This window comes from Oncorhynchus nerka, linkage group LG6 (assembly GCF_034236695.1).
Source record: "Oncorhynchus nerka isolate Pitt River linkage group LG6, Oner_Uvic_2.0, whole genome shotgun sequence".
Lineage (NCBI taxonomy): Eukaryota > Metazoa > Chordata > Actinopteri > Salmoniformes > Salmonidae > Oncorhynchus > Oncorhynchus nerka.
In genome coordinates, this window is record NC_088401.1 from 63363267 (window position 1) to 63389981 (window position 26715).

The 26715-nt window shown below is 43.0% G+C and overlaps 1 protein-coding gene across 4 annotated transcripts in view; it reads left to right on the forward strand.

Annotated features, from left to right (window-relative positions):
- Positions 1-1333: 1333 nt before the first annotated feature.
- LOC115130826 (LIM domain-binding protein 2-like) overlaps positions 1334-26715 on the forward strand; it is a 118102-nt gene continuing 92720 nt past the window's right edge. For all 4 annotated transcript variants that reach the window (XM_029662315.2, XM_029662316.2, XM_065019782.1 and 1 more), the window contains exon 1: positions 1334-1588. In XM_029662315.2, coding sequence (XP_029518175.1) covers positions 1457-1588 — 132 coding nt within the window. In that variant the 5' untranslated portion in view covers positions 1334-1456. The remainder of the gene's footprint in view (positions 1589-26715) is intronic.

Here is a 26715-nt window from a genome sequence, read left to right on the forward strand (position 1 = left end):
CCATTTCAGTTTGTCCAAGATGTGTATGCCGAGGAACTTAAAACTTTCCACCTTCTCCACTACTGTCCCGTCGATGTGGATAAGGGGGTGCTCCCTCTGCTGTTTCCTGAAGTCCACAATCATCTTCTTTGATTTGTTGACATTGAGTGTGAGGTTATTTTCCTGACACCACACTCCGAGGGCCCTCACCTCCTCCCTGTAGGCCGTCTCGTCATTGTCGGTAGTCAAGCCTACCACTGTAGTGTCGTCTGCAAACTTGATGATTGAGTTGGAGGCTTGCATGGCCACACAGTGATGGGTAAACAGGGAGTACAGGAGAGGGCTTAGAACGCACCCTTGTGGGGCCCCAGTGTTGAAGATCAGGTGGGTAGATATGTTGTTTTCTACCCTCACCACCTGGGGGCGGCCCGTCAGGAAGTCCAGGACCCAGTTGCACAGGGCGGGGTCGAGACCCAGAGCTCAATGAAGAGTTTGGAGGGTACTATGGTGTTAAATGCTGAGCTGTAGTCGATGAACAGCATTCTTACATAGGTATTCCTCTTGTCCAGATGGGTTATGGCAGTGTGCAGTATGATTGTGATTGCGTCGTCTGTGGACCTATTGCGGAGGTAAGCAAATTGGAGTGGGTCTAGGGTGTCAGGTAGGGTGGAGGTGATATGGTCCTTGACGAGTCTCTCAAAGCACTTCATGATGACGGAAGTGAGTGCTACGGGGCGATGGTCATTTAGCTCAGTTACTTTGACTTTCTTGGGAACAGGAACAATGGTGGCCCTCTTGAAGCATGTGGGAACAGCAGACTGTGATAAGGATTGATTGAATATGTCCGTAAACACAAACGCAGGCTCTGAGGACGCGGCTGGGGATTTCTCAGTGTATTGAGTGAATTGGCAGTAGAGTTATTTCCATGTTACTCTAAATAGAGTATATTACAGTTTGTAGAGTTAAATATAAACACTGAATAGAGTAGAAATAACTCTGAAAATTTACCTCTGCAACAAGAGTAATTTTTACTATTTTTAGACCGGGACCAAATGTTATCTTTTGTAGAGTATAATTGTATTCAATCTGAGTAAAATTTACACAGTAAATGTACTGTGTGGTAACAAAAAAAGTCCCCAAAGCAAAAACTGTCTGATAGGAACTGGAGTCGACTCCAATACAAGGATAGAACCAGGAAACTACCCTTAGACTGGAACCATGCAGACCTCAAACCCGTCCAATGACCATGCGCTCCCCCTCCCTCTCTCCTACCCTGCCTTCCAGACCCCCCCCCCCCCCCCCCCTCCCCATCCTCACCTCCCCGCTATAGCAGCGAACTAGTCAGCCCAACGTGCAGAGTAGCTCAGCCTTGTATAGCGGCTGGTACCACAGCGCTTTCAAGAGCATCGCACTCCATGTGCGTTGCGTGGATGTTGAAATTGCGCTGTGCAGCTTGTTACCGCGGCAAGAACTCAACATGTCGAACCCTCCCAACGACCCGTTCTATTCCTCCCCATTCGGACCCTTCTACAGAAGGCACTCGCCCTACATGGTCCAACCCGAGTATAGGATCTACGAGATGAACAAACGACTACAATCTCGTACAGAGGTGAGTGCTGCTCAGTGTATGCTATGAACGGGGTTGTCCTGTTAATTAAAGGTGTTGGGATGTTTGTTTTGGGAGTAGAAATTGAAGTGTTGCGGCACAGGTTCTCGTGCTGTTCGGGTCGGCTCAGTAGTTTAACCTGGAAAGTGGTTATATTTGTAAATACAGATGTGTTAATGTCGCAGATGTGTCCAACCTTCCAAGTATGTAATATCCATGTTAGGTGTAGTTTTTTATTATCCTAAATTACATGAAGGACAGATAATTTGACGTAACATTTTCAAGGAGAACATTTTTTTATTTGGATAGGGCTATCATGTAAAATGACTGAGCAAGGAAATATGTTCAGTTCAGTGAGTTTTGGTTTCATATTTCACTGATATTGGAAGATTCCTACATTTTTTTAAACAGTAGGCTAGAACACAAACACTTACTAAATAGATCATTAGTAACAACAAAATGTATGTTTGTTATTTTAGTTGTCTTTATCAGTTGTCTTTATCAGTTCAATTAAAGTTCAATTAGGAAAAAAAATATTTTTTCAAAACATGTAAGAATTATGTACTTGGCCATCAATCAGGTTTGTGCCACCTTGGATTTGGGTCACTTCAACTGAAGTATCAAATATTGAACATGACAGACTGATGGTTAAAGACATGGATTTAGAAGTAGTTGCTTTGATACATTTGTTTAAAAAGTCATACATGGGTATGTTTGCCAATTATAATGAACAATCACAGTAAAAGCATGCTGTTTTAGAATACAATTAAAGCTGAACAGTCCCAATGTCTACTTGTTATGGGTATGGCTGTCATGACTGGCATTGCTGCCCGTATGTCAAAATACTGGGTTACACTGAATTAGCATTATGCTAAATGATCAAGAATAAGACGTTCTAAGAAGACGTCAAGTTGCAAGGATTTGACAGTGGTTGGCTTTAAGTCTGTTCGGCCATTTGGGGAATTGAAGAGAGAACCAAGAATCTACTGACTTGTCTTCGTATTTTAAACTTGAACACCAGTTTCACAGTTGATTTTAAATATCACCATTGTTTTGTCCAACTGCATTTAACTCGACCACTGGGAATTTGAATCGGAACCACAGTAAAGATTGTGATTGATAGATATTGGTTAAGTCTGTAAGAATGGTTGAACCACAGTAAAGATTGTGATTGATAGATATTGGTTAAGTCTGTAAGAATGGTTGAACCACATTAAAGATTGTGATCGATAGATATTGGTTAAGTCTGTAAGAATGGTGATAGATATTGGTTAAGTCTGTAAGAATGGTGATAGATATTGGTTAAGTCTGTAAGAATGGTGATAGATATTGGTTAAGTCTGTAAGAATGGTGATAGATATTGGTTAAGTCTGTAAGAATGGTGATAGATATTGGTTATATCTGTAAGAATGGTTGAACCACATTAAAGATTGTGATTGATAGATATTGGTTATGTCTAAGAATGGTTGAACCACATTAAATATTGTGATTGATAGATATTGGTTAAGTCTGTAAGAATGGTTGAACCACAGTAAAGATTGTGATTGATAGATATTGGTTAAGTCTGTAAGAATGGTGATAGATATTGTTTATATCTGTAAGAATGGTTGAACCACAGTAAAGATTGTGATTGATAGATATTGGTTATATCTGTAAGAATGGTTGAACCACAGTAAAGATTGTGATTGATAGATATTGGTTAAGTCTGTAAGAATGGTTGAACCACAGTAAAGATTGTGATTGATAGATATTGGTTATATCTGTAAGAATGGTTGAACCACAGTAAAGATTGTGATTGATAGATATTGGTTATATCTGTAAGAATGGTTGAACCACAGTAAAGATTGTGATTGATAGATATTGGTTATGTCTGTAAGAATGGTTGAACCACATTAAAGATTGTGATTGATAGATATTGGTTAAGTCTGTAAGAATGGTTGAACCACAGTAAAGATTGTGATAGATATCGGTTAAATCTATAAAATGGTGATAGATATTGGTTATATCTGTGACAATGGTTGAAAGTAATGGAGCAAGCAATAATTGTGTAAGTAGAACGTAAAACAATCAATTTGATTATTACAATTGAAATTAATTTGACTCAATTCACTCAGTGAGTTCAATGGTTATGCTTTACAGTGTAGATGTAGACTTTCCTGTGTATAGGGGTGTTGCAACTTTAAGAAGACCAAGGCAATGTTGCAGAGATGCAATGGCACACCATTCATGAATTATTCAACAGGAGTGGTCCAAGCCCCAGTGGACTTCCACTCCTGTAGCCTACCTCAGATACCAAGCCTGCAACAACTCCCAGGAACATACCCTACACACCACCAATATATATATATATATATACACAACCAATGTATTACTGTCATCATAGCCATCATTTCAGCCATAAAGGCATTAAATATAATTTTGTTTGCATTCATTTCCTTAATTTCTATGATGGATTGAATGGGGAAAATCAGGGTAATGACAAAGTGTTCTACATGCATGGAGATCAAAAATGGCTCAGATAATAATATTTTGGGGAACTTTGCATTTTGAATCTCTCAACCACCAACAACAAAAGAGGCAGAAACAATAGAGATTTTTTATGAAAACTAAAGGACTTTATTCGTGAGATTCATCTCAGTTGGTTATTATTTTTTAGCCTTGATTGTCATGTTTTATAAAATGGGCCATTAAATGAAAATAGCTGAATAGGACTTGTGTTTGCTTCCCAAATGACACCCTATTCCCTTCATAGTAGTGCACTATACAGGGAATATGGTGCCATTTGGGACTCAGCCCTGAATATGTGTCTTAGACTTGTTCTTTAATATTTCATCCGACATCACATCCTGCCAGCTGTTGTGGAATCATTTCCTGTCTAGCTGATGATGTCCTAGTTGATTTTTTTTTTTAAACATCAAGAATTGCTCAATTGGATGGGTATAGGTTTTTTTTGTTGTCTTTTCAGAACAGTTATGTCATTTTCCTGTCAGAAATATTAGTGAGGATATGGCTGTTGAATCATGCCAAACACTATTCAGTAGAAGGACTATATGGCTTGTATAGGAACATGTCAGGTAGCCTACAATTCATCAGCCTTTTTACCTACCATCTTTTGTATTTAGTAAAGGTAAATAGATATACAGTGATGCCAACCATTTTGAATATGTTCTCTACCAGACAGAAACCATTATGATGGGTGTGCCTATAGATTTGTTGATTGGTCTGTATTGATGTTTGTTGTTGAGTTACCAACCCCAGACACATGTCTGCTGGGATTCAGTTTTTACATTAAGTTGTTGTTGGCGGGCAACTAATATGAGTCACTAATGTCCATGCACTGCCCAGCTGATGAGAATAATTTGGCCCAGAGAACAGCATTTGCTGCAGCATTACTTTGAGTCTCGGCAGCAATGTTGAATCGTAGTGTCTTTGAACCTCAGTAGCATCTGTTTGACATTATGGAGCTGTTTTAGACAAGTAATAGTTGTGTTGTTTTTTCGGTAAACTATGCTATTTTGCTGGATGAAGATCACACATGTTACTAATGTATGCATACTTTAAGGTTGTTGATGCAGTAAACATTGCGGTATGCTATATGATGAAGTTTATATAAACTATTAATCACCTGAAGTGATATCAAATTAAGTTCAGTTTCTCAAGCATGTTGCTGAGAAGTCAGCCTATTCAAAATGAGCCTGTTAGATGACAATCCTCAGTACATCTTATTGTACAACATTTATGACTCTTAATAGATTCAGCCCAACTGTTAAATGCTGTTTATCGCTGTTATCATATTGGTGTTTTTCATCCCTGATATAATCCCATCAGGTTCAGTCATATAAAACATAAATGGATTTGAATAAACATCAATAAGTCATAATAAGCTTACAGTTTCTATTGTATCGTCTTACATTCATAATCTCTGTTTTTCTTTTTCCATCATGATTATTTTTGAACGAGCAACTGTAGGTCATACTGTAAACTGTATTAGGAATCCACTATGATAGACGACTGAACGTTTACTAACGACTAAAACCCATCACTTGTTCTTCAACACACGGCTTGCCATTGCCCTATTACCTTTCATTTTACACAGCAAACCTTTTCTGACCTACCAGATGGGTTGGGTTAAATGCATTCAGAATACATTCAGTATTCAACTGACTAGGTATCCCCCTTTCCCTTTCCCAATCAAAACAGCCTTTGATTGTTATGTGACCGTATACGTACGGAACGTACGGTTCGACCGCAATGATTATGGACCGTTGCTCAGGGGCCGCTGGCCTCCATATGAAGCCTCTCCACACACTGCCGTGATTTAGGGGTTGTGGGGGAATCTGACACTTAAGCGGATATGCAAATGAGGAGTCGGATTACCATTCAGAGGAGGGGTCTGCTCGACCTCAGCCGCTGTAAACACATTAGCATAGAAGTCATTCATATTCAGCGGGAGAGTGAGGGATGAAGCATAACGCTACGAGTGAGAAACTATAGGTGAGAGAGAGAGAGAAAGAGAGTGAGGGAGAGAGAGAGAGAGAAAGAGAGTGAGAGAGACAGAGAGAGAGAGAAAGAGAGAGAGACAGAGAGATAGACAGAGAGAGAGAGACACAGAGAGAGAGATAGAGAGAAGAAAACAAAAGCACTTTAGTGGTAGCCTCATTTGAACCATCCTGATCTCGAGAGCTTACATTCTGTGTGTAGCTTAACAGAATGTTTGTAGCAAAACAGAATGTAAGATCGCGAGATCAGGATGGTTCATACAAGGCTACGTGAATGGAGGGTGCTAGAATAATATCGGCCAGCATGATCTACTGTGTTCAGTTTGGAATGCAGTTATGTGAATTTAAAAGATTCACCTGGATTTAGCCAGTGTGCCCAAACCTTAGCACTCCTGAGGTGGATTGAGGTAAATTGGGTTTAGTGAAATCAAATCATTTACTTTTCTGTTGACTGACTGCTGGTTGACTGACTGTCTATTTGTTATGTAATCAGGTGGCCTGTTCCAAAATCAGCAACTAGTCCCTTGCCCACTGTTCCCAATCCCTAGTAATTTGTGTAGATCTGAACGGATTGGCTACTGTATAAGCATTAAGGCAAAAAGTCACCCCTCCCAGTCTATCAGAGTGTGGGTTATTACCATATTGCTAATTCTTCTCAGATCTACATTATGTGCCCAGTGGTAGGGGATAGGGGTCCATGTGGAACTGAGCATTAGGTGATGGTTGTCAGTACATTGCTTTAGGCTACTGTACACTGCACTGTCCCCATCTGGAAATGACATTCCCATCTGGGAATTACATTCTACCTTTCTTCATCCTCAACCATGCAAGGGAATTCCCAATATGTGGAAACCTTGCTCTGTTTACATGTGATTTGAGCAGCACATAAAAAGGACACAAAATCCAATCCTAGGTAAGTCCTTCAGTACCTAACTGGCCTGAAACGGCCATATACCACCTTAAACTACCGTAATCTTTTTCAACCTGGCACACAAGTTATAAATTCTGTGTTTTCTGGGTACCCAAGTTTATGAAAACATGCCCCCTTTTGGTGCCCTAAGTTTCAGAGTTAATTTCCTATAATTCTACACATTTTGCCATGGGGCGTAAAGAAAATGTATCTGTTTTAATGCACGTTTTCTGCAATTCTACACATTATTCCATGAGGCGGAGAGAAAATTGTGCAATAAAAACGAAATTATAATGAAATTCTACTCATTTTGCCATGGGGCAGAGATTTCTTTGCTGTTTTACACCAAATTTCCTGCAATTCTACCCATTTTGAGATGACCTATGCCATGCGAGGGGTTGAGTTAAATGCAGAAGACACATTTAAGTTGAACGCATTCAGTTGTACAACTGACTAGGTATTCCCCTTTCCTTTTATTATGATATCTGAGTGAGAGTGACTTAACAAAATTAATGGAGACCCCCTGGAGGTCAGGGCCCCTGGGTAAGTGCCCTGCGTGCCCGGGTTGGTATTCGGCCATGAGTACTTCAAGTTTAGATAGCTGGCTAGACTAACTTACAAATCTACAAAAGGGAAGCATGGCTAATTGAGTGACTGCTGGTGACTGACATAACAAGTACATACATACATACATACATACATACATACATACATACATACATACATACATACATACATACATACTGTACATACATACATACATACATACATACATACATACATACATACATATGTCATGTCTTTACTGTCATTAAATTGAAGACTTATAGTTTTTATAAAATATTCTCTGTAATTAGTATTACGCGATCAACTGATTAATCCTGTAACTGTAATTAACTAGGAAGTCGGGGCACCAAGGAAAAATATTCAGATTACAAGGTTATAATTTCCTAATATAACCTTTCAGATATTTTCATATCTGATCCATAGTCTACTGATTAATGAATTATTTACTTAGTCTCATTCCAAACGTCTTAAATTGTTGGTTGTCTGCACGAACCCAGTCTTCACTATGAGTCATCTATACATCAATTGTCTTAAATCATTTATTTATTACTAACTAAGTAATTCACAGAAATGCATAAACAAACAAACAGGGTAAATGTGTTTACAAGAACTGATAGGGAAATGTGCCCTAGTGGGCTAAACCGGCATCGCGGCTTGTTAGACAAAAGGGGAAGTGGGGGTCAACTAAGAAGTCACTACAGAGTGATAATTATAACAATTGAAATGCTAATCCTTTGCACATGAACACTCACTCATTCGTTGTCATTGCAGGCAATCTCAATGCTGTGCGTTACAGGGTAGACATCCTCCTCCCTCATGTGGTACACTTCCTGCAGGCTCATCCTGACATGACCCTCCAGCATGGCATTGCCACCAGCCATACTGCTCATTCTGTGCATGATTTCCTGCAAGACAGGAATGTCAGTGTTCTGCCATGGCCAGCGAAGAGCCCGGATCTCAATCCCATTGAGCACGTCTGGGACCTGTTGGATCAGAGAGTGAGGGCTAGGGCCATTCCCCCCAGAAATGTCAGGGAACTTGCAGGTGCCTTGGTGGAAGAGTGGGGTAACATCTCACAGCAAGAACTGGCAAATCTGGTGCAGTCCATGAGGAGGAGATGCACTGCAGTACTTAATACAGCTGGTGGCCACACCAGATACTGACTGTTACTTTTGATTTTGACCCACCCTTTGTTCAGGGACACATTATTCCATTTCTGTTAGTCACATGTCTGTGGAACTTGTATATATGTCTCAGTTGTTGAATCTTATGTTCATACAAATATTTACACATGTTAAGTTTCCCGAAAATAAACGCAGTTAACAGTGATAAGATGTTTCTTTTTTGCTGAGTTTATATATATATATATATATTTTTTTCTCTGACATGTTTCGACCCACCATTAACAAGTCTGCGACCCACTTTGGATTGCCACTGATACTTTAAGAAAGGCTGTCACAGACAAGTGCATATCAAACTTGAACAACTGTGCTAATCAATCAGACCTGGGTTCAATACTATTGGCCGTTTGCTCTAGTCTTCCTGAAGTGGGCAGGGTTTGCAGTTTTGAGATCCTATTGGTCCTTTAAGACAGGCAAGCTCAATTAAGCAATCTAATCGTAAAATCTGAATCTCTTAGTCTTAAACAGATAAAGCATTTAAAATGATTTCAAACAGTATTTGACCCCAAGACTGATGCTAATCCTTGATCCCATAAAATAGTTACATGTCTAACTCCAAAAGAAAAGGTTTTGCCCAAACACTGTGTTGGTCCGACTAGCAGGAAGCTTGGACAATGGTCCCACCTTTTTCCTGTCACATTCCTACAGTAACCATAGTCCCAACCAGGGTATAGATAAGAGACAGGGACCTATTCCATTCACTTCCTGTTCCATTTTTTTCAGTTTGATGGATTTCTTTACTTCATGATCATATTGATGAATGTGGATGATGTATTGTATTGCTGAGGCCATATAGGCCACAAACATAGCTGTCCCTAATTGATTGTAATTTATCTTGTTAGATCATTACGAATAGCATACAATTGTATAAGGCAAATTATTCTCTATGACATATTAGAGATTAGGTGATGACCGTTATGTAGAACGGACATATACAGGCGAGGTAATTGTCAATATGTCAGAAGACCACACTGCTGACTATTCCCTCCAGAAACATAAGAAAAACATATGAAGACAGCTTACAGCTGGAGTTAAATGTATTGGCATTATCACTAGGCTCTTCTTCACTGACTCAAAACAATGTACACTGATTTCAGGAGATCAGCTGATGAACTAAACACTATACCAATGTTACCACAATAATAACAAAGCGAAATGAGCAAAAGTGGCGTTGAGTTTGATGAGGCAACCAGCTGTGTGTTTATTGGTCCAATTAGTGAATGCTGATGTGTTGTCTAGGACCCACTGATGCATTGTGGGTAGTGTCCATCTGAAAGCACAGTGGCTTTTCAAGGACACAGCATTTCTCTAGAATTTGCATAATGTAAGGATAGTATCCCTAATGCACCTACAATTCTTGTTTGTTACTGCTTTGTACCACGGTAAACAGCTTTAGAAAAATATATCAGCATTGCTAACTGTACAGGCATACGGAATTCAAGTACATTATAATGCACCATTCTTAGTATAGTTTGGATAATGAAAGTATCTTTTCACTTATCATACTGCATAGACTTTAGAAATGTACACAACCTTGAAAATGTCTCTATGCATCACCACCATGTTTTTCACACATTTAAAGGGAAATTCCGCCACTTTTCAAACTCCATCATCTCCAGCACCAAGTCAGTGTCTACATATGTGAAAACAACGCGTTTCTATGATATGTGGTTAGAAAGATTAGACAGCTCCTAAAAATACTTCTCTGTGACATCACAGGGTAGGATTAAAAGTAAGAAAAACAGTGATTTTCAAAACCTGCAACGATTTTCTAGCCAGAGGAAGGGTATTTTCTTCCCCCCATATCACTGCAAATGTCATAGTATTTGAAAATCACCGTTTTTTAAATATCTTAACTTTTTATGATGTCATCTGGTAGAACTTTATACAGTTTTCTACAAAACATAGAAATGCACTCATGAAAATGAGGTTAACAAGTGGTGGTTTTGCACTTTAAGCCATTATGCTTCGTATCCCCAGGGCCTTCTAAAGAATAATTCTCACAGAGAAACAGGCAGGGTCTGATCCATTCACTATTTGAATGGGATTGCAGAGGTTAATTATCCAAGGTTAGACCCCAGGCACAACAACTCACTATGGTGGCTACTCTCTCATACAACAGAAAAAGGAGAAAATACCCTTTAACTAAAGCATGCTGGGAATATTATCGTTTCAGTTTGAAATGTACTGACATCGTGCTTCACTTCGTGGAGTGAAAAGCAGTAAGGGTGTGTGTGTGTGTGTGTGTGTGTGTGTGCGTGTGCGCCATCCATTTATATGTGTGTGTTAATAAAAGCCCCAGTTCTGTTATTATTTCAATGGTGTCCCACTAATTCGTTAGCTAGCCCATAGATCTATCCCCACTATGGTGTCCCACGAATCCTTTAGCTAGCCCATATATCTAGCATCACTAGATGTCTTGCTCCCAGACAAACTAAACAACTTCTTTGCTCGCTTTGAGGACAATACAGTGCCAGCGACACAGCCCGCTACCAATTCCGGTGGGCTCTCCTTCACCGCAGCCAACGGGAGTAAAACATTTAAACGTGTTAATCCTCGCAAGGCTGCAGGCCCAAACGGCATCCCTAGCCACATCCTCAGAGCATGCGCAGACCAGTTGGCTGGTGTGTTTACGGACATATTCAATCAATCCCTATCCCAGTCTGCTGTTCCCACATGCTTTAAGAGGGTCACCATTGTTCCTGTTCAAGAAGAAAGCCAAGGTAACTGAGCTAAACGACTATCTACACTCACTTCCGTCATCATGAAGTGCTTTGAGAGACTAGTCAAGGATCATATCACCTCCAACCTACCTGACATCCTAGACCCACTCCAATTTGCTTACCGCCCCAATAGGTCCAGAGACGAAGCAATCACACTCACACTGCCCTAACCCACATGGACAAGAGGAATACCTATGTAAGAATGCTGTTCATCGACCACAGCTCAGCATTTAACACCATAGTACCCTCCAAACTCTTCATTAAGCTCGAAACCCTGGGTCTCGACACCACCCTGTGCAACTGGGTCCTGGACTTCCTGACAGGATGCCCCCAGGTGGTGAGGGTAGGAAACAACATCTCCACCCCGCTGATCCTCAACACTGGGGCCTCACAAGGGTGCGTTCTCAGCCCTCTCCTGTACTCCCTGTTCACCCAGGACTGTGTGGCCATGCACGCCTCCAACTCAATCATCAAGTTTGCAGACAACACTACAGTGGTAGGCTTGATTACCAACAACGACGAGACGGCCTATAGGGAAGAGGTGAGGGCTTCAGAGTGTGGTGTCAGGAAAATAACCTCACACTCAATGTCAACAAAACAAAGGAGATGATCGTGGACCTCAGGAAACAGCAGAGGGAGCACCCCCCTATCCACATCGACGGGACAGTAGTGGAGAAGGTGGAAAGTTAAGTTCCTCGGCGTACACATCACGAACAAACTGAAATGGTTCATCCACACAGACAGCGCGGTGAAGAAGGCGCAACAGCGCCTCTTCAACCTCAGGAGGCTGAAGAAATTTGGCTTGTCACCAAAAACACACAAACTTTTACAGATGCACAATTGAGAGCATCCTGTCGGGCTGTATCACCGCCTGGTATGGCAACTGCTCCGCCCACAACCGTAAGGCTCTCCAGAAGGTATTGAGGTCTGCAAAACGTATCACCGGGGGCAAACTATCTGCCCTCCAGGACACCTACACCACCCGATGTCATAGGAAGGCCAAAAAGATCATAAAGGACAACAACCACCTGAGCCACTGCCTGTTCACCCCGCTATCATCCAGAAGGCGAGGTCAGTACAGGTGCATCAAAGCTGGGACCGAGAGACTGAAAAACAGCTTCTATCTCAAGGCCATCAGACTGTTAAACAGCCATCACTAACATTGAGTGGCTGCTGCCAACATACTAACTCAAACCTCTAGCCACTTTAATCATGAAGAATTGGATATAATAAATATATCGCTAGTCACATTAAACAATGCCACTTTATATAATGTTTACATACCCTACATTACTCATCTCGTATGTATATACTGTACGCTATACCATCTACTGCATCTTGCCTATGCCGTTCGGCCTTCGCTCATCCATATATTTATATATACATATTCTTATTCATTCCTTTACACTTGTGTGTAAAAGGTAGTTGTTGTGAAATTGTTAGATTACTTGTAAGATATTACTGCATGGTCGGAACTAGAAGCACAAGCATTTCGCTACACTCGCATTAACATCTGCTAACCATGTGTATGTGACTAATACAATTGATTTGATTTGATTTGACAATGGTGTCCAACTAATCCTTTAGCGAGCCCAAATATCTATCCTCACTATGGTATCCCACTAATGCTTTAGCTAGCCCATAGATCTATCCTCACTATGGTGTCCCACTAATCCTATAGCTGGCCCAAATATCTATCCTCATTCTGGTGTCCCACTAATCCTTTAGCTAGCCCATAGATCTATCCTCAATATGGTATCACACTAATCCTTTAGCTAGCCCATAGAGCTATCCTCACTATGGTGTCCCACTAATCCTTTAGCTAGCCCAAATATCTATCCTCTCTATGGTATCCCACTAATGCTTTAGCTAGCCCATAGATCTATCCTCACTATGGTGTCCCACTAATCATTTGGCTAGCTCAAAGATCTATCCTCACTCTGGTATCCAATTAATCCTTTAGCTAGCCCAAATATCTATCCTCACTATGGTGCCCAGATCTATTCTCACTATCCTTTAGCTGGCCCATAGATCTATCCTCACTATGGTGTCCCTCTCATTCTTTAGCTAGCTCATAGATCTATCCTTAATATGGTGTCCCACTAATCCTTTAGTAATGATAGATCTATGGGCTAGCTAAAGGATTAGTGGGATACCATAGTGAGGATAGATCTATGGGCTAGCTAAAGGATTAGTTGGATGCTGTAGTGATTATGGATCTATTGGCTAGCTAATGGATTAGTATGACACAACATCGTGGATAGATCTATGGGCTAGCTAAAGGATTAGTGGGACACCATAGTGAAGATACATCTATGGACAAGTGAAAGGATAGTGAGGATAGATATATGGGCTAGCTAAAGGATTGCGAGGATATATCAATGGGCTAGATAAAGGATTAGTGGGATACCCTAGTGAGGATAGATCTATGGGCTAGCCAAAGGATAGTGAGAATAGATCTGGACACCATAGTGAGGATAGATCTATGGGCTAGCTAAAGGTTTAGTGGGACACTATAGTAATGATAGATCTATGGGCTAGCTATAGTGTCCAACTAATCCTTTAACTTGCCCATAGATCTATCCTTGTCACGTTCATTGTAAGGAGGAGACCAAGGTGCAGCGTGGTATACGTACATTCTTCTTTAATAAAGAATGAAACACTGAAAAAACTAGCAAAATAACAAACAATACATGACGCTAATATGGATCGTGCAGACAGGCATTTAAACAAAGAACAAGAACCCACAAAACCAAAAGGGAAAATGGCAACCTAAATATTATCCCCAATCAGAGACAACAATAAACAGCTGCCTCTGATTGGGAACCAATTGAGGCCACCATAGACATACATATACCTAGACTTACCAAAGCTCCTAGACATACAAAAACCCCTAGACAATACAAAACTAGCATACCCACCCTTGTCACACCCTGACCAAACCAAAATATAAAGAAAACAGAGATATCTAAGGTCAGAGCGTGACAATCCTCACTATGGTGTCCCATTAATCCTTTAGCTAGCCCATAGATCTAGCATCACTATAGTGTCCAACTAATCCTTTAGCTAGCCCAAATATCTATCCTCGCAATGGTATCCCACTAATCCTTAGCTAGCCCACAGATATATCCTCACAATGGTGTCCCTCTCATTCTTTAGCTAGCCCTTAGATCTATCATCACTATGGTGCCCCATTAATCATTTGGCTAGCCCATAGATCTATCCTCACTATGGTGTCGTACTAAACCTTTAGCTAGCCCATAGATCTAGCATCACTATAGTGTCCAACTAATCCTTTAGCTAGCCCAAATATCTATCCTCGCAATGGTATCCCACTAATCCTTAGCTAGCCCACAGATATATCCTCACAATGGTGTCCCTCTCATTCTTTAGCTAGCCCTTAGATCTATCATCACTATGGTGTCCCATTAATCATTTGGCTAGCCCATAGATCTATCCTCACTATGGTGTCGTACTAAACCTTTAGCTAGCCCATAGATCTAGCATCACTATAGTGTCCCACTAATCCTTTAGCTAGCCCATTGATCTATCCTCACTCTGGTGTCCCACTAATCCTTTCGCTAGCCCATAGATCTATCCTCACTCTGGTGTCCCACTAGTCCTTTAGCTAGCCAATAGATCTATCCTCGCAGTGGTATCCCCACTAATCCTTTGGCTAGCTTAAAGATCTATCCTCACTCTGGTATAGATCTATCCTCACTATGGTGTCCTACTGATCCTTTCGCTTGTCCATAGATCTATCCTCACTATGGTGTCCCACTAATCCTTTGACTAGCCCATAGATCTATCCTTACTCTGGTGTCCCACTAGTCCTTTAGCTAGCCCATAGATCTATCCTCGCAGTGGTATCCCCACTAATCCTTTGGCTAGCTTAAAGATCTATCCTCACTCTGGTATAGATCTATCCTCACTATGGTGTCCTACTGATCCTTTCGCTTGTCCATAGATCTATCCTCACTATGGTGTCCCACTAATCCTTTGACTAGCCCATAGATCTATACTTACTCTGGTGTCCCACTAGTCCTTTAGCTAGCCCATAGATCTATCCTCGCAGTGGTATCCCCACTAATCCTTTGGCTAGCTTAAAGATCTATCCTCACTCTGGTATAGATCTATCCTCACTATGGTGTCCTACTGATCCTTTTGCTTGTCCATAGATCTTTCCTCACTATGGTGTCCCACTAATCCTTTAGCTAGCCCATAGATCTATCCACCCTTTTGTGTCCCACTAATCCTTTAGCTAGCCCATAGATATATCCTCACTATCCTTTAGCTAGCCCATAGATCTATCATCACTATGGTATCCCACTAATCCTTTAGCTAGCCCATAGATCTATCCTCAGAATTGTGTTTCTGTCATCCTTTAGCTATCCCTTAGATCTATCATCACTATGGTGTCCCACGAATCCTTTTGCTAGTTCATAGATCTATCATCACTATGGTATCCCACTAATCCTTTTGCTAGCCCATAGATCTAGCATCACTATAGTGTCCAACTAATCATTAAGTTGCGCATATATCTATCCTCACTGTTGTATCCCATTAATTCTTTAGCAAGCCCATAGATATATCCTCACAATCCTTTAGCGAGCCCATAGATCTAATCTCACTATCCTTTACATTTACATTACATTTAAGTCATTTAGCAGACGCTCTTATCCAGAGTGACTTACAAATTGGTGCGTTCACCTTAAGACATCCAGTGGAACAGCCACTTTACAATAGTGCATCTAAATCTTTTAAGGGGGGTGAGAAGGATTACTTTATCCTATCCTAGGTATTCCTGAAAGAGGTGGGGTTTCAGGTGTCTCCGGAAGGTGGTGATTGACTCCGCTGTCCTGGCGTCGTGAGGGAGTTTGTTCCACCATTGGGGGGCCAGAGCAGCGAACAGTTTTGACTGGGCTGCGCGGGAACTGTACTTCCTCAGTGGTAGGGAGGCGAGCAGGCCAGAGGTGGATGAACGCAGTGCCCTTGTTTGGGTGTAGGGCCTGATCAGAGCCTGGAGGTACTGAGGTGCCGTTCCCCTCACAGCTCCGTAGGCAAGCACCATGGTCTTGTAGTGGATGCGAGCTTCAACTGGAAGCCAGTGGAGAGAGCGGAGGAGCGGGGTGACGTGAGAGAACTTGGGAAGGTTGAACACCAGACGGGCTGCGGCGTTCTGGATGAGTTGTAGGGGTTTAATGGCACAGGCAGGGAGCCCAGCCAACAGCGAGTTGCAGTAATCCAGACGGGAGATGACAAGTGCCTGGATTAGGACCTGCGCTGCTTCCTGTGTGAGGCAGGGTCGTACTCTGCGGATGTTGTAGAGCATGAACCTACAAGAACGGGCCACCGCCTTGATGTTAGTTGAGAACGACAGGGTGTTGTCCAGGATCACGCCAAGGTTCTTAGCGCTCTGGGAGGAGGACACAATGGAGTTGTCAACCGTGATGGCGAGATCATGGAATGGGCAGTCCTTCCCCGGGAGGAAGAGCAGCTCCGTCTTGCCGAGGTTCAGCTTGAGGTGGTGATCCGTCATCCACACTGATATGTCTGCCAGACATGCAGAGATGCGATTCGCCACCTGGTCATCATCTTTAGCTCGCTCATAGATCTATCCTCACTATGGTGTCCCACTAATCATTTAGCTAGCCTATAGATCTATCCTCACTATGGTGTCCCACTGATCCTTTCGCTTGTCCTTAGATCTATCCTCACAATTGTGTCCCTTTCATCATTTAGCTATCCTTTAGATATATCATCACTATGTTGTCCCATGTATCCTTTGGCTAGCCCATTGATCTATCCTTACTCTCCTTTAGCTAGTCCATATATCTATCCCCACTATGTCATCCCACTAATCCTTTGGCTAGCCCATTGATCTATCCTTACTCTCCTTTAGCTAGTCCATAGATCTTTCCTCACTCTGGTGTCCCACTAATCCTTTAGCTAGCCCATAGATCTATCCTCTCAATGGTATCCCACTAATCCTTTAGCTAGCCCATAGATCTAATCTCACTATCCTTTAGCTATCTCATAGATCTATCTTCACTATGGTGTCCCACTAATTCTTTAGCTAGCCCATAGATCTATCCTCTCAATGGTATCCAAGTAATCATTTAGCTAACCCATAGATCTATCCTCACTATGATGTCCCACTAATCCTTCACCTTGCCGATATATCTATCCTCACTTAGGTGTCCCACTAATCCTTTCAGTTAGCCCATAGGTCTATCCTCACTATGGTCTCCCACTAATCCTTTAGTTAGCCCATATGTCCATCCTAACTATGGTGTCCCACTGATCCTTTCGCTGAACCATAGATCTAGCCTCACTGTGATGTCCCACTAATCCTTTATCTAGTCCGTAGATCTATCCTCACTTGTGTCCCACTCATCGTTTAGATCGCATTAGATCTATCCTCACTATTGTTACTGTAATTTAATTATACCAATGTGTTTCATTAATTGAATTCCCTTAAGATATTTTATGAGAATTTGTAAGATTCTTGTTTGCATAAAATAAACAGAGACCAGTCTTATCAATAATAGGTAACAGAATTTATTCTCGGAGCGCGCTGCCATGTTACCACAAGCAACAGTTTATATACAATAACATGACGTCATTTCATTGCTCCTAAAATTAATCTCCTCCTCCAGACCGGGTCAAAGGAAACTTTAAAAGTTCATTCTGAGTTCATTCTGACCCCCTAGCACATACACAGGACACACAACACAACTGAATTAACTTTTGAGTCCTCACCATTATCGATCACCACTTAGCTGACAGTTCTAATTAACAGAAAACCTAGGAATGCACTCACTGCCTTATCTAAAACACTCCAGAGCTCAGTTACGTCGGTTCAACCATAGGTTAACTACCTTATCTGTTTACTTAATCCACAAACCATTCCTTTCTTCCTAGTTGAAATGGTGTTCATTAACTTTAATTATTCCTTTCTTCCTAGTTGAAATGGTGTTCATTAACTTTAATTACTCCTTGTCCGTGTCACACAATCCCTTCTTATGAACACATTTTGTTAATCAGATATAATAAAACATAGTATAAGTTTACTTAGTTACAGTTCCATTTAAAATTATTTGTTCAGTCATTTAATCATAATTTTCCTAACACTATCCTTTAGCTAGCCCATAGATCTATCCTCACTATGGTGTCCCACTAATCCTTTCAGCTAGCCCAAAGATATATCCTCACAATGGTGTCACACTAATACTCTAGCTAACCCAAAGATCTATCCTCACTATGGTGTCCCACTAATCCTCTAGCTAGCCCATAGATCTATCCTCACTATGGTGTCCTGCTAATCCTTTAGCCAGCCCAAAGATCTATCCTCACTCTAGTGTCCCACTGATCCCTTAGCTAGCCCATAGATCTATCCTCACTAATGTGTCCCACTAATCCTTTAGATAGCCCATAGACCTATCCTCACTATGGTGTCCCACTTTTCATTTAGCTAGCCCATTGGGCTATCATCACTCTAGTGTCCAACTAATCCTTTATCTAGCCCAAATATCTATTCTCACTAATGCTTTAGCTAGCCCATATCCGCTCACCAACCAATTCTGAACTCACCAACCAGGAAGTCATCAAATGGGACAAACACCAAAAATGAGACTGCATGCAGAATTCTGCAAAAATATCCTCCTTGATCAACGTAAAACATCAAATTATGCATGCACAGCAGAATTCGTCTGAACCCGCTAATTATCAAAATCCAGAAAGGAGCCGTTAAATTCTGCAACCACCTAAAAGGAAGCGATTCCCAAACTTTCCATAAGAAAGCCATCACCTACAGAGAGATGAACCTGGAGAAGAGTCCCCTAAGCAAGCTGGTCCCGTGGCTCTTTTCACAAACACAAACAGACCCCACAGAGCCCCAGGACAGCAACACAATTAGACCCATCCAAAACATGAGAAAACAAAAGGATGGTTACTTGAGACATTGGAAAGATTTAACAAAGAAGCAGAGCTTCTAGAATGCTATTTGGCCCTAAACAGAGAGTACACAGTGGCAGAATACCTGACCACTGTGACTGATTCAAACTTAAGGAATGCTTTGACTATGTACCGACTCAGTGAGCATAGCCAGCAAGATTTGTGACCTGTTACCATAAGAAAAAGACAACCAGTGAAGAAAAAACACCATTGTAAATACAACCCATATTTATGTTTATTTACTTTCCCTTTTGTACATTGTTACAATACTGTATATAGACATTATTCTTTTGGAACTTCTGTGAGTGTCTGTAATGTTTACTGTTAAGTTTGATTGTTTATTTTGCTTTTGTTCTACTTCACTTGCTTTGGCAATGTTAACACATTTTTATTTGACCTTTATTTAACTAGGCAAGTCAGTTAAGAACTAATTCTTATTTTCAATGATGGCATAGGAACAGTGGGTTAACTGCCTGTTCAGGGTCAGAATGACAGACTTGTACCTTGTCAGCTCAGGGGTTTGAACTTGCAACCTTCTGGTTACTAGTCCAACGCTCTAACCACTAGGCTACCCTGCCGCCCCATGGGTGAGAGCGTGAATGAGAGAAAAATAGAGAGAGTGTGTGTGAGAAAAGGAGAGGGGGGGGAGATAGTGCATTGTTGACCCTGGTTCTACTCTCACTCCCTGAAGGCCCCTCACAGGACAGGATTATCTGCTGAGGTCATTCAGCCTGCTGAGTGTGACTAATCAGAATCGGTCTCACACACACGCGTGCAAGTACTCACACACACACCGAAAAGAAATGCACAAAGCTTTAGACAGCCATGCAATTTCTCTCTCTCTCGCTCTCTTTCTCTCTCAATTCAATTCAACTCAACTCAATTGAAGGGCTTTATTGGCCTGGTGCCTACCTGCCACTAGGCAGGTAGCCTAGTGGTTAAAGTGTTGGGCCAGTAACTGAAAGGTTGCTGAATCGAATCCCTGAGCTGACAAGGGAAAAATGTGTTGTTCTGCCCCAGAACAAGGCAGTTAACCCATTGTTCCCTGGTAGGCTGTCATTGTAAATCAGAATTTGTTCTTCACTGACTTACCTGGTTAAATAAAAAATAATATGTTTACATTGCCAAAGCAAGTGAAATAGATAATGAACAAGAAAAAAATGAACAGTAAACAATACACTAACAAAAGTTTCAGACTTTTCATATATATATATATATATATATATATATAATTTCTTCACATTTTTCCATTTATATTTTCCAACGGGGCTATAAAAAAAAATTCTCGCCTTAGTAGCCTTTGTTTCACTGCCAAAAATAGAATTATTATGTGCAAAAGGGAAAATAAATATGGGTTGTGTTTACAATGGTGTTTGGTCTTCAAATTCTTTGTGGGTCTGTGTAATCTGAGGGAAATATGTGTCTTTAATATGGTCATACATTTAGCAGGAGGTTAGGAAGTGTAGCTCAGTTTACACCTAATATTGTGGGCAGTGTGCACATTGCCTGTCTTCTCTTGAGAGCCAGGTCTGCCTACTGTGGCCTTCCTCAATAGCAAGGCTATGCTCACTGTCTCTGTCTCTGTCTCTCTCTCTCTCTCTCTCTCTCTCTCTCTCTCTCTCTCTCTCTCTCTCTCATTCTCTCTCTCCCCCTCTCTCCCCCCTTTATCTCGATCTCTCACTCTGTCTCTCTCCCTCTTACCCATCCCTTTCACTCTGTCTGTCTGTCTGTCTCCCCCTCCCTCTCCCTCAGTCAACTCCCTCTCTCTCTGTCTCCTCTCTCTCCCTCTCCCTCAGTCAACCCCCTCTCTCTCATACACATTTCTCAACCAGCTCATCCAGTGTTGTCCCAGTGGAGTCCTCGTCAGTCACGTGTGTGACCATTGTTGTTATTGCAGGTATTCCCAAACTGGGGTACGCGCAATGCCGTCTGGGGTATGCCAAATAAAATGTGATTCACATTTTTTTTTTCGGAGGAAAAAAAAAACTTTTCTGATATAATTTTTTAAATAATTTCTTCACCTTGTTCCATTTATATTTTCCAACGGGGCTATACATTTGGGTTTTTTTCTTGCCTGAGTAGCCTTGTTTCACTGCCAAAAATATAATGAAACCATCTAGTGTTCAGCGAAATAACAACACAATGTCAAATAAATGCTCATTCCGTTTGCTCGAAAATTGATGAATGGTTAAAAAAAGTAAGGCCATAGAGACACATACAAGAGCTGCAAAATCTGGACCCCTACAAATCAGCCGGGCTAGACAATCTGGACCCTTTCTTTCTAAAATTATCTGCCGAAATTGTTGCCACCCCTATTACCAGCCTTTTCAACCTCTCTTTCGTGTCGTCTGAGATTCCCAAAGATTGGAAAGCAGCTGCGGTCATCCCCCTCTTCAAAGGCGGGGACACTCTTGACCCAAACTGCTACAGACCTATATCTATCCTACTTTGCCTTTCTAAGGTCTTCGAAAGCCAAGTCAACAAACAGATTAACGACCATTTCGAATCTCACCATACCTTCTCTGCTATGCAATCTGGTTTCAGAGCTGGTCATGGGTGCACCTCAGCCACGCTCAAGGTCCTAAACGATATCTTAACCGCCATCGATAAGAAACATTACTGTGCAGCCGTATTCATTGATCTGGCCAAGGCTTTCGACTCTGTCAATCACCACATCCTCATCGGGCAGACTCGACAGCCTTGGTTTCTCAAATTATTGCCTCGCCTGGTTCACCAACTACTTCTCTGATAGAGTTCAGTGTGTCAAATCGGAGGGTCTGCTGTCCGGACCTCTGGCCATCTCTATGGGGGTGCCACAGGGTTCAATTCTTGGACCGACTCTCTTCTCTGTATACATCAATGATGTCGCTCTTGCTGCTGGTGAGTCTCTGATCCACCTCTACGCAGACGACACCATTCTGTACATTTACATTTACATTTAAGTCATTTAGCAGACGCTCTTATCCAGAGCGACTTACAAATTGGTGCATTCACCTTATGACATCCAGTGGAGCAGCCACTTTACAATAGTGCATCTAAATCTTTTAAGGGGGGGGTGAGAAGGATTACTTTATCCTATCCTAGGTATTCCTTAAAGAGGTGGGGTTTCAGGTGTCTCCGGAAGGTGGTGATTGACTCCGCTGTCCTGGCGTCGTGAGGGAGTTTGTTCCACCATTGGGGGGCCAGAGCAGCGAACAGTTTTGACTGGGCTGAGCGGGAACTGTACTTCCTCAGTGGTAGGGAGGCGAGCAGGCCAGAGGTGGATGAACACAGTGCCCTTGTTTGGGTGTAGGGCCTGATCAGAGCCTGGAGGTACTGAGGTGCCGTTCCCCTCACAGCTCCGTAGGCAAGCACCATGGTCTTGTAGCGGATGCGAGCTTCAACTGGAAGCCAGTGGAGAGAGCGGAGGAGCGGGGTGACGTGAGAGAACTTGGGAAGGTTGAACACCAGACGGGCTGCGGCGTTCTGGGTGAGTTGTAGGGGTTTAATGGCACAGGCAGGGAGCCCAGCCAACAGCGAGTTGCAGTAATCCAGACGGGAGATGACAAGTGCCTGGATTAGGACCTGCGCCGCTTCCTGTGTGAGGCAGGGTCGTACTCTGCGGATGTTGTAGAGCATGAACCTACAGGAACGGGCCACCGCCTTGATGTTAGTTGAGAACGACAGGGTGTTGTCCAGGATCACGCCAAGGTTCTTAGCGCTCTGGGAGGAGGACACAGTGGAGTTGTCAACCGTGATGGCGAGATCATGGAACGGGCAGTCCTTCCCCGGGAGGAAGAGCAGCTCCGTCTTTTTTTATTTTATTTTTTTATTTCACCTTTATTTAACCAGGTAGGCTAGTTGAGAACAAGTTCTCATTTGCAACTGCGACCTGGCCAAGATAAAGCATAGCAGTGTGAACAGACAACACAGAGTTACACATGGAATAAACAATTAACAAGTCAATAACACAGTAGAAAAAAAAAAAAAAAAAAAAAAAAATGGTCTTGCCGAGGTTCAGCTTGAGGTGGTGATCCGTCATCCACACTGATATGTCTGCCAGACATGCAGAGATGCGATTCGCCACCTGGTCATCAGAAGGGGGAAAGGAGAACATTAATTGTGTGTCGTCTGCATAGCAATGATAGGAGAGACCATGTGAGGTTATGACAGAGCCAAGTGACTTGGTGTATAGCGAGAATAGGAGAGGGCCTAGAACAGAGCCCTGGGGGACACCAGTGGTGAGAGCACGTGGTGAGGAGACGGATTCTCGCCACGCCACCTGGTAGGAGCGACCTGTCAGGTAGGACGCAATCCAAGCGTGGGCCGCGCCGGAGATGCCCAACTCGGAGAGGGTGGAGAGGAGGATCTGATGGTTCACAGTATCGAAGGCAGCCGATAGGTCTAGAAGGATGAGAGCAGAGAGAGAGAGTTAGCTTTAGCAGTGCGGAGCGCCTCCGTGATACAGAGAAGAGCAGTCTCAGTTGAATGACTAGTCTTGAAACCTGACTGATTTGGATCAAGAAGGTCATTCTGAGAGAGATAGCGGGAGAGCTGGCCAAGGACGGCACGTTCAAGGGTTTTGGAGAGAAAAGAAAGAAGGGATACTGGTCTGTAGTTGTTGACATCAGAGGGATCGAGTGTAGGTTTTTTCAGAAGGGGTGCAACTCTCGCTCTCTTGAAGACGGAAGGGACGTAGCCAGCGGTCAGGGATGAGTTGATGAGCGAGGTGAGGTAAGGGAGAAGGTCTCCGGAAATGGTCTGGAGAAGAGAGGAGGGGATAGGGTCAAGCGGGCAGGTTGTTGGGCGGCCGGCCGTCACAAGACGCGAGATTTCATCTGGAGAGAGAGGGGAGAAAGAGGTCAGAGCACAGGGTAGGGCAGTGTGAGCAGAACCAGCGGTGTCGTTTGACTTAGCAAACGAGGATCGGATGTCGTCGACCTTCTTTTCAAAATGGTTGACGAAGTCATCTGCAGAGAGGGAGGAGGGGGAGGGGGATTCAGGAGGGAGGAGAAGGTGGCAAAGAGCTTCCTAGGGTTAGAGGCAGATGCTTGGAATTTAGAGTGGTAGAAAGTGGCTTTAGCAGCAGCGACAGAAGAGGAAAATGTAGAGAGGAGGGAGTGAAAGGATGCCAGGTCCGCAGGGAGGCGAGTTTTCCTCCATTTCCGCTCGGCTGCCCGGAGCCCTGTTCTGTGAGCTCGCAATGAGTCGTCGAGCCACGGAGCGGGAGGGGAGGACCGAGCCGGCCTGGAGGATAGGGGACATAGAGAGTCAAAGGATGCAGAAAGGGAGGAGAGGAGGGTTGAGGAGGCAGAATCAGGAGATAGGTTGGAGAAGGTTTGAGCAGAGGGAAGAGATGATAGGATGGAAGAGGAGAGAGTAGCGGGGGAGAGAGAGCGAAGGTTGGGACGCGATACCATCCGAGTAGGGGCAGTGTGGGAAGTGTTGGATGAGAGCGAGAGGGAAAAGGATACAAGGTAGTGATCGGAGACTTGGAGGGGAGTTGCAATGAGGTTAGTGGAAGAACAGCATCTAGTAAAGATGAGGTCGAGCGTATTGCCTGCCTTGTGAGTAGGGGGGGAAGGTGAGAGGGAGAGGTCAAAAGAGGAGAGGAGTGGAAAGAAGGAGGCAGAGAGGAATGAGTCAAAGGTAGACGTGGGGAGGTTAAAGTCGCCCAGAACTGTGAGAGGTGAGCCGTCCTCAGGAAAGGAGCTTATCAAGGCATCAAGCTCATTGATGAACTCTCCGAGGGAACCTGGAGGGCGATAAATGATAAGGATGTTAAGCTTGAAAGGGCTGGTAACTGTGACAGCATGGAATTCAAAGGAGGCGATAGACAGATGGGTAAGGGGAGAAAGAGAGAATGACCACTTGGGAGAGATGAGGATCCCGGTGCCACCACCCCGCTGACCAGAAGCTCTCAGGGTGTTCGAGAACACGTGGGCGGACGAAGAGAGAGCAGTAGGAGTAGCAGTGTTATCTGTGGTGATCCATGTTTCCGTCAGTGCCAAGAAGTCGAGGGACTGGAGGGAGGCATAGGCTGAGATGAACTCTGCCTTGTTGGCCGCAGATCGGCAGTTCCAGAGGCTACCGGAGACCTGGAACTCCACGTGGGTCGTGCGCGCTGGGACCACCAGATTAGGGTGGCCGCGGCCACGCGGTGTGGAGCGTTTGTATGGTCTGTGCAGAGAGGAGAGAACAGGGATAGACAGACACATAGTTGACAGGCTACAGAAGAGGCTACGCTAATGCAAAGGAGATTGGAATGACAAGTGGACTACACGTCTCGAATGTTCAGAAAGTTGAGCTTACGTAGCAAGAATCTTATTGACTAAAATGATTCAAATTGATACAGTACTGCTGAAGTAGGCTAGGTGGCAGTGGCTGCGTTGTTGACTTTGTAGGCTAGCTGGCAGTGGCTGCGTTGTTGATTACGTTACGTTGCGTTAAAAGAATGACAATAGCTGGCTAGGTAACCTAGAAAATCGCTCTAGACTACACAATTATCTTTGATACAGAGACGGCTCTGTAGCTAGCTATGTAGCTAGCTACGATCAAACAAATCAAACCGTTGTACTGTAATGAAATGAAATGAAAATGTGATACTACCTGTGGAGCGAGGCGGAATGCGACCGGGTTGTTGAGTTCTAATCGGTAGACGTTGGCTAGCTGTTAGCTAGCTAGCAGTGTCTCCTACGTTAAGGACGACAAATAGCTGGCTGCGTTGTTGATTCAGGGGCTAGCTGGCTAGCTAGCTAGCAGTGTTGATTACGTTACGTTGCGTTAAAAGAACGACAATAGCTGGCTAGGTAACCTAGAAAATCGCTCTAGACTACACAATTATCTACACAATTAACTTTGATACAGAGACGGCTATGTAGCTAGCTATGTAGACGGTGGGCGTTAGCTAGCTGGCTAGCTGCTGGGCAGATACGTTAGGACGACGAAATACGATAATTACGCAATTATCTTTGATACAAAGACGGCTATGTAGCTAGCTAAGAAGAAATTGCTAAGATTAGACAAATCAAACCGTTGTACTATAATGAAATGTAATGAAATGTAATGAAGAGTTATACTACCTGCAGACCGAAGTGCAGACCGAAGTGCGGATGCGACTGCTCGCTCCAACCCGGAAGCAAAGTACACTTATGGCCCTTCTTTGGACACTGTGTTAACAACCCTCCAGGCAAGCTTCAATGCCATACAACTCTCCTTCCGGGCCTCCAATTGCTCTTAAATACAAGTAAAACTAAATGCATGCTCTTCAACCGATCGCTGCCTGCACCTGCCCGCCTGTCCAACATCACTACTC